The following is a 10,397-nucleotide window of genomic DNA, read 5'->3' as shown; positions in this document are numbered from 1 at the left end:
ATTAGATCACAAGACCGAGGTTGGTTCGCTATGTAGTTTGCACCCGGGCATGGTTGAAGATACCCACTGCCGGATAGTGCTCACATTTAATTGGTCGTAAGACAAGCCTCCCAGCTCACTTAGTCAAACGAACACCTTTTCAACCCTTGCCTTTCATGATAGGAAAACATGATGAACTACAAAGTGACACTGCTGAAACCGGACACAGACTAACATCATTGAACATGCTATGTATTTCGCACCCAGGCATGAATGACTAACATCATTAAACATGATAGGTTTAACTGACGAATGAAACTTTCTTGGACCGGGTGGAACGAACACTTTCTTCAGCAATCTTTTTCAACCGTTCTCGGGTTACTATACCGAGTTCCCCTGTAGAAACCTTGCCTTTCATGATAGGATGAGGTTTTGGTTTTGGCTTGGTGGGGACATCAATAGATGGTTGCTGACTGGGACCGGCCTCTGACTCCTTTTGTTTTGAAGGGACTGGTCGTTTTGCGTTGACACCACTTGACTTAGTGAAATCAAAGCTATTCGAAGCTTTGGTTGTGTCTGACCTCAGATTGGTTGCTTGAGCTGGTTTGACAGTGGCTTGGATAACAGCTGAGGCAGCTCGGCATTTGACTTTGCCTGGTCGGGCACTCCTCGGGCCAAGTTTATAACCCTTCTCTAACCGAGGAAACTTGCAGGGTGTATCCTCCTCATCAGTGAATTTTCTCTTCTTTGCTCGATCAGCTGATTCCACCCCACAGCCCAGGTCGGCTTCCCAAAATGTATCATCAGCCAAGACCTCACTGTCTGATGGTACTTCATGGGAGAGAGCCCAGGTGTTGTTGTACCGAGGCTGAAGCTTGGGGCTGGTATCTACCATGATTGTAGCATCGTCTGAGCCCAAATCTGATGCCGAGTCTCTATCCTCTTCCAAGGTCGGGTTGACCCTGCTAGGTTTCACTGTGGGCTCAGTCAGAGTATCCTGCTTCGGCCTCTCTTGACCATTATTGGAGTCTGAGTCACTATCATCAGAGCCATCCTCACGATGTTTGTCATGCTGTTTGGTTGGTTTCTTGGTTGGTTTCTCCATGTCCAAGTCTTCTCCATCGTCATCGGAGCCATCCCGATCAGGAGTCCAGTCATCCTTAGAAAACTGTTCGGTTCGTTTCTTGGCCGGCTTATCCACATCCAAATCCTTCCAACTGTTGTCATCGAACTGCCGATCTTCCACCCCTTCCTTTCTCTTTGGCCTGGCTTCCTCATCTGACGGTGACTTGGTTGCTGCCCGCCCTCTCCTTTGACCCTTGCTTCTGCTGGGCTTCTTGCCCTTCCCAACACTATGAACATGAGGTTTAGGAACATGAACTTTGATTTTCCTTTGTGGAGGTGCTTCCAGCAGCATTTTCCCCTCAAGAAAGGATTTAAATCAAAAGGCGACTTTGTGTTGTTCTTGACGTTCATACCAAAACTGGAGAGCTTCAGTGACCATCTCCATTGGGAATTTGGAGGGATCAAGAAACTTGTAAAAGTTGTTACCTTCTCCATTTACTGATCTCCAAGCCGGGGGTATATATTCTAGATCAATGAAGTCAAGTAACTTTGATCCAATAGCCGTCCAAGGAGCCGATCCCTTACTCTGCCCAGCTGCAAGATCTAAGTAGACAAATGTTTAGTGATACAGGGCAAGAATCTCTGGGGACCGGCTTACTATAGTGCTGGTTGACAAATGTATGAAGAACATTCAGCCGCCAAATTTAAATATCACGGGAAGTTTTAAGTGGTGGTTTCAATGGATCAGGTAGAATAGGTTCCAGGTATAGGTTCTTCTTCAAAGTCATAGCACCCTGGGATCGGTGTCCTCCTTCGGCCGAAGCAAGATCCTCCAACCCATAGTATTCTTCATTGTGTGCTCTCCAAGAAGATACCAATATTCCTTCCTCATGGAAAGTCCGGCTATGGTTATCAATAAAGTCTTTCCCATTGCCGAGTTCTTGATTGAAGTCGTATGTCGAGATGTCCAAATTACCATCGGGCTTCAGATAACATCCTAAGATAAAGACCCAGACACCCATTGTGTCATAAAGTTCCTTGGAAAATGCATGCATCCGAGCTGTGCAGTTCTTTACAGCCAGTCTACCAAAGGTCCAGATAAGCCAACGTTAGAATAATGAAAATTAACTTACTTGGACTTGAGTTCCGGGTCAACTCCCTTCTTGTTGTACTCCTTGGCTGTCCTCTGCAGTACGTCTTTCTCCCTTTTCTTCAGTTTTCCCATCATTTGAGTCACGACCCACTCCCAAAAATCAAAATGAGTGGGATCTCCCCCTTTAGGCCTCTTTTGTCCCTCTTCAATGGCTTCGGCACAAAGCCTTTTCGCTTCGGTATCAATGGCGTCCTTGTTCTCATGCTGGAACACACGCCGGGTGTGCCACGACTTTCCCATCCTCAGCATTTTCTGACTTCTCTTACGACTGTACTGGGCAAACCACTCTTTAATATCCTACAAGTCCGTCAGGAATCAATTAGAGGGCCTCTGGAAAAAGTACTTACTTTTTTAACAGCTGATCTTTCTTCCTTCTTGAACGATTTTCCATTGGGGAGTATGTTGAGCATGTCTTGCAAAACTCAAGAAAATATCTCAGCACAAGCAGCGTCGTTGGCATCTCTGTACTCCTCCCGATGTTTTTCCAACAGAGCACTTTCTTCATCGGTCCAATGTGGTGCTTGGTTTGACTGGAAAGTGGGGCAGATGGTTCAGGGGATTGAGAATGAGTACTCATAATGATATAATTAATGGTATTTGGGAGCAAAGAGGTAGATGGAAAATGGTAGTCGGGAGCAGAGAGGGAGAACAACTCATGCCAAATACAATGAACAAACAATCACCCCTGATTCGGGAAAGGGAATTACTTTATATATCATCTATCAAAAATATACATAACTGATCGGCACAGAAGATCAAACACAAAACGGAAAAGAACAGACCTTAATAACCTTAAATAGCTTAAATAGCGGAACAGTTATGATTGCATCACAGGACAAAACCTTAATTAGCTTCCTCTGTAATTATGTCCATCTGTAATTATCATCGGTCCATCTAAGTAACTAAACTGGTAACACAGTTATGGTGGTATATATTGAAGCTACCTTTATACCAATGTATGATGAGGCTGCCGGCGACATACAGATCTTGATATTTTGCAGTCATATTGAAGGTGATAAAAATTAAAAGTTCACAAGAAGCTGCCGTTAAAGAGTATGCAAAGTGTATGAAATATGAGATTGTGTTTCTAATTGACTATTATCCAGTCCTGCTGGCCGGCTTTTATGGCTTGGGTGTGTGCTCATCCCAGTCTTACTGCCAACTTTTTAAGGATACAACAGCCTGACTGGTTGGATCAAATACAGAGTGAGTCTCGTCACATTGGCTCCAGAGTGAGTCTCTTCACATTGGCCTCCCTTCTTGCATAAATTGTAGAGTTGGTCTGTTGTAAGTTGGAAAACATTTGACAAACTCCAGGAATTTTTACCTAGCTGGAAATGCAAATCTGTTATGAATGTTTGCATTTGCTATTCGACGGCCACATTTTCCTCTTTCCCGCTACGCCCACATTGAAGCCTGGTGCATAGAGATAGAATTGAGAGTGGCCCAGGCAAATAACGAGGTCTTATCAGTGCCCCCCTAATTCCTGCAGGAATCCGGTCATTCCTGTGGATTCCGGAGGAATGAAATTTGGCAGGGAGGCCTGCCATTTTCATCATTCCGGTGCCTTACCATTCCGGCGGAATTTGGGCATTCCGGAATTGATACCGGAATGATCCGCGGAATGCACAGGAACGGAATGTAACGGAATCCGGTCCTTTGTTTGTTTATTTTAGTTCTGTTACCAAACAAAGGCAACATTACCAAACAATTGCAACACCCTTTCCTTTCACCCACCACCAACCATCCTTGTCCCCCCACTTCCATTCCCTCCCACCACCCATGTTGGCAACGACAACAACGACAACCACACCACACGACCCAACAATGGCCACGACCACACCAGCAACGAACGGAAGCGACCACCGCCAGCGAGGCGGCACCACGACAATCCACGAGCGCCCACGACAATGACGTGGCCGATCCACGGGCGCCACCATCAACCAGGGCCCACCACGCCAGCCAGCCACGAACGACACACCATGCGCCCACCAGCATCATCAACGTGACACCTATGCAACGTGGCGGCGAAACGACATGGGAACGAGGTGGCAAAACAACAACGACGATGTGACGTGGGTACAACGCGACGACGCAACATGGGTACGAGGCAACAACGTGACGATGACGACGCGAAGTGGGTACGAGGCAACAACGCGACGACGACGACACGATGTGGGTACGAGACGATGACGCGACGACAACAACAATGCGATGACAACGACAACGCGACGTAGGAACGACGACATGACATAGGAACGAGACGACGCAACATGAGTACCATTAGTCCCCACCACTTTCTCCCCCTCCATCCCCTCCCCAGGGCCTGCCCCACACCATTGCCTGTCCCTCCTCCCTTCCTCCCTCCCTCCCTTCCTTCCTTCCTCCCCCCTTCCTCCCTCCCTCCCTTCCTCCCCCCTTCCTTCCTCCCTTCCTCCCTCCCTCCCTTCCTTCCTCCCTTCCTCCGTCCCTTCCTGCCCCTTCATTTAACTTAGAAAATAGTAAATTAGATGTAGATTTGAGTTTTAATATATAAATATTATAAGAAAGTGTTCATACCCTTTAAGTCAGTGTGAAGAAGTGCATATTAGTGTAAATGTATCTAGCAAAAAGGAAGCAGATGAAGAAACCAGAAGAAGGTGAGGAGGATAACTTGGGTTTGGATGAAGAAGTCCAGGATGATGAGGATAACTAAATAAGAAGTGTATATTAGTGTAAATTCACCAGATTCCAGTTCCATTCCTGTGGATTCCTGCAGGAATGGGTGGGGCACTATAAAGTACTGCAAATAACGCTCCGAAGCGTTTATGGGAAGCCATCGGTTACAAGTCATTCCTTTATCAGAAGAGAATTCGAGCCAAGAAATCGAAAAAATGTGTAACTCGGGCTTACAATGCTGTACAAGGATCGGATCGTGATATGAAAAGTGCTCTCTGGGCATACAACCAAGCTCAATGGGCTCTTAATCAGCTCAATGCTCCTCGGGGCACTCGTGACCGATACAAGCTGATAGGGAAAAAAGATACAAGGGCACTAACTACAGTATACAATGGCAACGCCTGGGGTCAAAGAAATATTGCTCTGCCATGGTTCTGGAATATGGCTGTGGCTGATGATTCATCGGGTTCAACATACATGGAACAAGGTCAGATCCAGTCACTTTTATCACTCTACATTAATTGAAACCAGACAAATCAAAGTATATCGGGTGAATTGGCTCAGAGCAAAAGCTCGATATGACCGGTGGTCAGAAGAGCATCTCTTGATCCCAAACAAAATGAACTGGACCCGCCTCTATTTCAAATCAGTATGTGGAAAGAACTGGCCTTCCAGGCCACTGAAGAATTTATAAATGCCGGGGTCATGTGCGAGGCCATTGCATTACAGTGTTTTGCATGTCAGATTGCACAACAAATCTGACGAAAACTTGTTTGTACATGTAGTCCGTGACTGATGTCACATTGCAGAGGGTTCGGATCTTGGATCTAGAATGAATATTGGTTGTGCTAGTAGATACCATACGCACCTCACAATCAACCTTCGCAATACTTAATGGCACCCATACTTTCAAATGAGATGAGGCAACGTATCATAACTTGGCATTACAAGCAGCATATCTCTGCTTCTGACATTCATACTCTGGCTGGCTGCAGCCTCCGTACTGTCTACAACAGCTTACAATTTCATCGGGATTATGGGACTGTCGATAACCCATTTGCGGGACCATGTGGGGGTGTACGCTGCCTTGACATGGGTGATATCAACTATCTAGCCTCTATCATAGATGCTCGTCCCAAGATTTACCTTGATGAACTGCAACAAGAGCTTCTCCTCCACCGAAACATTGATGTCTCCATCTCTACCATCTCACGTGCTCTTCAGCGGCTTGCAATCAGCCAAAAGAAGGTTTCACATGAAGCCATCGAGCGGAACGAGCTCTTGCGTGCCACTTGGCAAGCTGAGTATGGCGACATTCCTGCAGAATATTTTGTCTGGCTGGATGAAGCTAGTGTTGATGACCAAACAAATCAACGTAGAGATGGTTGGGCAGCAGTTGGGAGGGCATGTATCTCTTGTGCGACATTTATTCGTGGGCAGCAGTTTTCGGTTTTGCCTGCCCTGACACACAAAGGTATCATTGCCCTTGACATCTTTGAGGGATCTGTGAACAAGGAAAAGTTCATCCAATTTGTTGATCAGCAACTTGTATGTTGTTTCACTTCTCCATTTGCCTTTGCAACTTATTTTACTTCCAGGCACCACAGCTAAACCCATTTCCTGCACCATGTAGTGTTGTAGTTGTGGACAACTGTGCGATACATCATGACGAAGAGATCTGACGTATCATTGAGGATGAATGTGGTAAGTTACAATCTCGTAACTCTGTTATTCAAATAAACTCTCATCCATCAAAGGTGCCAGACTTGTTTATCTTCCACCTTACTCTCCCGACTACAACCCTATTGAACAAGCTTTCCATACTATCAAAGCATGGCTTCGTCGCCATGAGGCTGATGCTATCAACGCTGAAGTCAGACCTTGGCTGATTCAACAGGCTGTACTCTTTGTTGCACCAGAAATGGCAGAAGGGTGGATCGAAAACTGTGGATACTCATTCTCTGAAAATTACAACTTGTAACTATGGTCAGCGGAATACAATATGTACAATCAGGTCAGTATAGTAATGTAATTGGAACATCAAAGAGCAATGCAGCAACTTGTAACTACAGTCAGCGGAATACAATATGTGCAACTATGGTCAGCAGAATACAATATGTGCAACTATGGTCAGCGGAATACAATATGTACAACTATGGTCAGCGGAATACAATATGTGCAACTGTGGTCAGTGGAATATGATATGTACAATCAGGTCAGTATTAGTTATGTAAATGGGACATCAAAGAGCAATGCGGTGCTGTTTTTCCTTCTTCTCCTCAAGGTGAGCATTCCATCCACGACAAAAGACATGGAGCTTGAGGATCTGGCCTTCTGTTGCATGAGTGATATCACACAAACGGTGGACAGGTACATCGGGGATGATATCTGGGGTGAGATCAAGCATGATCAAAGCTTGTTCACATGCAGTCAGATCAATGCCTTTCACCTCCGCGAAGTCACTGAGGCATGATCGAAGCTCAGAGTCAGATGCGGGGATGGGAGAAAGGGGAGGGGACACAGGTGCCTTGCAAACAGGAGTGACAGGGTTGCGGCGTGCAGGAGACGATGACTCAGAGTGCACGCGCTTTCGAGACATGTTTCCAAGGAGTGGAAGCAACCCCGATATAAGTTGCATCATGTCACCAAGTTGGTTAGGAGTGGCGGCGGATGGCCCTGGCCCTGCACGGCCTCGAGGCCTAGGTCCAGGTAGACGTCCATCGCGACTACCATCGAACTCCGAAATGTTGGGGGGAACATGTTTCGTTGCGACATGTGCAGCCTGTAAGAATAGGTTGAGTGGCAAACAAATAAGTTATACAAAAACATACAACAGCAGCTGCCCATGCCTTTAACCGCCTAGCATTGAGTCGGACATGTTCAGATGTGTTTGTAATGTAGCAATAGCCCGCACCACCATGCTCATTAAGATGAGTTGAACAAGGCCATGTTGCCTTCAACTCCATGATGATGGACCCATGCAGCTGCGTCACCTCGCTGAAACCATCGAGATGTGGAACCTATCAACCATGAGCACACATGGTTGGAAAAAGAGTACATGACTTACTCTGGTCCCATAGACGAGCTCACCATCTGTAGGTTCAGTGTTAGCATCCACCGCCGAAGGGAGCTAATGATATAAAGATATCAGAAAGATAGAAGAAGAGAAAGAGGTGTCTTACCAGTTGCTGGATGCGGAACCCCATCATGTTATCAAGGTCAAACTCAACTGACACCGTGCATTTGACCTTGGGTTTGGAGAGGAGATGTCCCAAAGCGACACGAAACTCGTCATCCGTTTGGATGGTTGCTGCCCCGGATTTGCCACCGCTGCAGATAGATAAGTGGGGCAACTTTCAGAACAGAAAAAACAACATACGGCGAGCCCGACCATGACAATTTGAAGTCAGGTCCAGAGTGGACCCCAGGGCTGTACTTGTCGGACAGATTGTGAGTCGCGAGGAAAGCCTTGATGAAGTCAGTGCGAGTGATTTGATCGAGGACGATGTTGGTCATCTTGGTCTTCGGCTTCTGCTTCACAAGTCCCTTCGGGGCACGCCCACCAGCACCAGGTGCCGCTGCGAGGGCATAGACCATTCCAACCGATATGAGATGGCCGGGGCCTGATTGTGAGCATCAACAAGTTGTATCATATCAATAGACCTGCAATGACTTACTAGCATTGCTTGCAGCATTGAGAACATCTCTACCTTCCCTGAGAGCCTGTCCCTGTGGCTGGATGTTTGCATAGTGGTTCGGGGTAGGTGTTAAAAGTGCAGCCTGTTGATCTGCATATGGCCTCGAAGAAACACCTGTGGCACGTAGAGCGGCTTCGATTTCGTCATGGCTATGGTAGAAATGAGGAGGGTCAATGGCCCCATCTATATGGAATGAAGAGATTAGTTTGGACAATGTTGGAGAGATAAAAAAAATGTGTCACCGATCCAGGCTGGGTTCTTCAACCAAAAATCCGACGGGCGACGAGGCGACGCAGCAAAAGGAGGGAGAGGAGGGCCAACGGGTGCAGTATTCTCTTTGTTGGACATGGCTTGTTGGGATTGACGACTTTTCTGAGTTTCTGGCTGAGAACGGAACCCAATAAGTTGAGTTGGAGTAGATCCAAGGAGAGCACCCACTATATATCAAGAATTCCACTCAAGCGCTTGAGTGCGAGACGAGCGGGCAGTTTCCACATATGGTGCTGCCCTGCAAGCTCCATCCATCCTCATCCTTGTCCTGAAGCAGACTAGATTGAGCTGGTGAGCCTCGTGAAGCAGACTAGATTGAGCTGGTGAGCCTCGTGAAGTGGTCTCGAGACCTACTGATATTGGGATCACCAAGACCCTGCCCGCACCCCATAAACCAAGCTATTCCAACTGCTGAGTAAATTGAATATAGCTAGAATGAGGGATTTAGTATGAGAACATGTACCCCATGAAACACCTTCATAATGTACATTCTCCATGAAGAATTCAAAACCGGGTAGTTTTTAAGTGTGCGCCACAGCGTTTGGGTCCTTTATGGCTTGTTGTTTTGTGTGGGGAGAAGCAAAAGGTGAGTAGGGTAAACTGGTGTCGGGGCTCGAGCTGGGAAGTTTTTCAGTGTGAAAAGGTGAACGTGCCATTGGCATACCTTCGAGGTTCGAGCGTTCATTGTTGGGGTCGACGCTCAACGTTCAACCTTCCAGGCTGTGACACCAAGACAACCAAGGTCACACATTACATGTACAAACAAGTTTTCGTGAGATTCGTTGTGCAATCTCACATGCAAAACACTGTACCTAATACTAGTTGAATCAAACTATTCTTTCTCATTGTCCACCATGTATGCAAAAGAACACCTGTCATTTGACCCCCGCCAAGCAGAGCAATGGGTTGACAAGGTGCTGAAGATATGGCCTCCAGTTTTTACCAGAGATTCTTCTGTAGTGGCTAATCTCCTCTGGAAGGACAAGCAAGAGTTCCGGGAGGTACTCTGCTACTGGCCCTCTCGATTCAGAGCCATTTTGACATCAAAGCTCAAAAACCCCATTGACCCCAAGTTCGAGAATTGTTGGTTGGAGTACATGTCGGCCGAACAGGTGAGCTTTATTTTGCCGCGCCTGGCTAAACTCATTCCTTCGGTTAGGGTTTCATTATAGCGACTCTCGGCATGGCATGTGCCTATGGGCATAAAATAAAACTTTGCCCCAGATTTTTTCTCTTTGAGCTCACCTTCCTGCCAGTTTATCATCCCTCCCTTTTTAAAGTCCTGTCTCCAGGGTAACCCACTGCACCCTCAGGAAGCCTTCATGGATGACCGTATCCGGCCTGCATATGAGTTTGCATGGTGGAATACTCACATCACCTTTCCACCAGGGGGCGTCGACCAACTTCTGAAAAGGTCATACAATTGGTTCAGATGGATGGCAAAGGGTGGTTTGCCAATCAAGTACCCAGACACCAATACTTTCCATTCCTCCACTGATTCCTACCGGATTCCGGCTGGAATCCAGGAATTCCAGAGGAATCTGACAGTACTTTACCCTCCCCCATGAGTTCTC

At 46.8% G+C, this 10,397-nt stretch overlaps 4 protein-coding genes across 4 annotated transcripts in view; 2 read left to right on the top strand and 2 right to left on the bottom strand.

Annotated features, from left to right (window-relative positions):
* The window catches only part of LACBIDRAFT_331739 (uncharacterized protein), a gene marked incomplete at both ends in the record, with an annotated part of 3,459 nt that extends 852 nt beyond the window's left edge, over positions 1 to 2,607 (bottom strand). The window contains 7 exons of the mRNA XM_001886042.1: positions 290 to 1,331; positions 1,458 to 1,638; positions 1,703 to 1,709; positions 1,838 to 1,947; positions 2,021 to 2,127; positions 2,178 to 2,494; positions 2,545 to 2,607. Of these exons, the coding sequence (XP_001886077.1) occupies positions 290 to 1,331; positions 1,458 to 1,638; positions 1,703 to 1,709; positions 1,838 to 1,947; positions 2,021 to 2,127; positions 2,178 to 2,494; positions 2,545 to 2,607 (1,827 nt within the window). The remainder of the gene's footprint in view (positions 1 to 289; positions 1,332 to 1,457; positions 1,639 to 1,702; positions 1,710 to 1,837; positions 1,948 to 2,020; positions 2,128 to 2,177; positions 2,495 to 2,544) is intronic.
* A 2,509-nt stretch (positions 2,608 to 5,116) lies between these two features.
* LACBIDRAFT_307547 (uncharacterized protein) lies at positions 5,117 to 5,549 on the top strand (the record flags this gene model as incomplete). The annotated part of the gene is made up of 2 exons (XM_001886127.1): positions 5,117 to 5,342; positions 5,398 to 5,549. 2 exons carry the CDS (start codon positions 5,117 to 5,119, stop codon positions 5,547 to 5,549), a joined length of 378 nt encoding a protein of 125 aa, XP_001886162.1.
* Positions 5,550 to 7,097: 1,548 nt separating this feature from the next.
* Positions 7,098 to 9,508, bottom strand: LACBIDRAFT_331737 (uncharacterized protein; the record flags this gene model as incomplete). Its single annotated transcript, XM_001886041.1, has 9 exons — positions 7,098 to 7,637; positions 7,687 to 7,875; positions 7,923 to 7,985; positions 8,038 to 8,185; positions 8,235 to 8,478; positions 8,533 to 8,736; positions 8,796 to 8,990; positions 9,178 to 9,253; positions 9,488 to 9,508. 9 exons carry the CDS (start codon positions 9,506 to 9,508, stop codon positions 7,098 to 7,100), a joined length of 1,680 nt encoding a protein of 559 aa, XP_001886076.1.
* Positions 9,509 to 9,677: 169 nt separating this feature from the next.
* Positions 9,678 to 10,120, top strand: LACBIDRAFT_307544 (uncharacterized protein; the record flags this gene model as incomplete). Its single annotated transcript, XM_001886126.1, has 2 exons — positions 9,678 to 9,935; positions 9,983 to 10,120. 2 exons carry the CDS (start codon positions 9,678 to 9,680, stop codon positions 10,118 to 10,120), a joined length of 396 nt encoding a protein of 131 aa, XP_001886161.1.
* Between the last annotated feature and the right edge of the window lie 277 nt (positions 10,121 to 10,397).

Source organism: Laccaria bicolor, genomic scaffold (assembly GCF_000143565.1).
Source record: "Laccaria bicolor S238N-H82 LACBIscaffold_35 genomic scaffold, whole genome shotgun sequence".
Lineage (NCBI taxonomy): Eukaryota > Fungi > Basidiomycota > Agaricomycetes > Agaricales > Hydnangiaceae > Laccaria > Laccaria bicolor.
The sequence above is the reverse complement of the archived record's forward strand: the minus strand, read 5'-3'. Positions and strand labels throughout refer to the sequence as shown.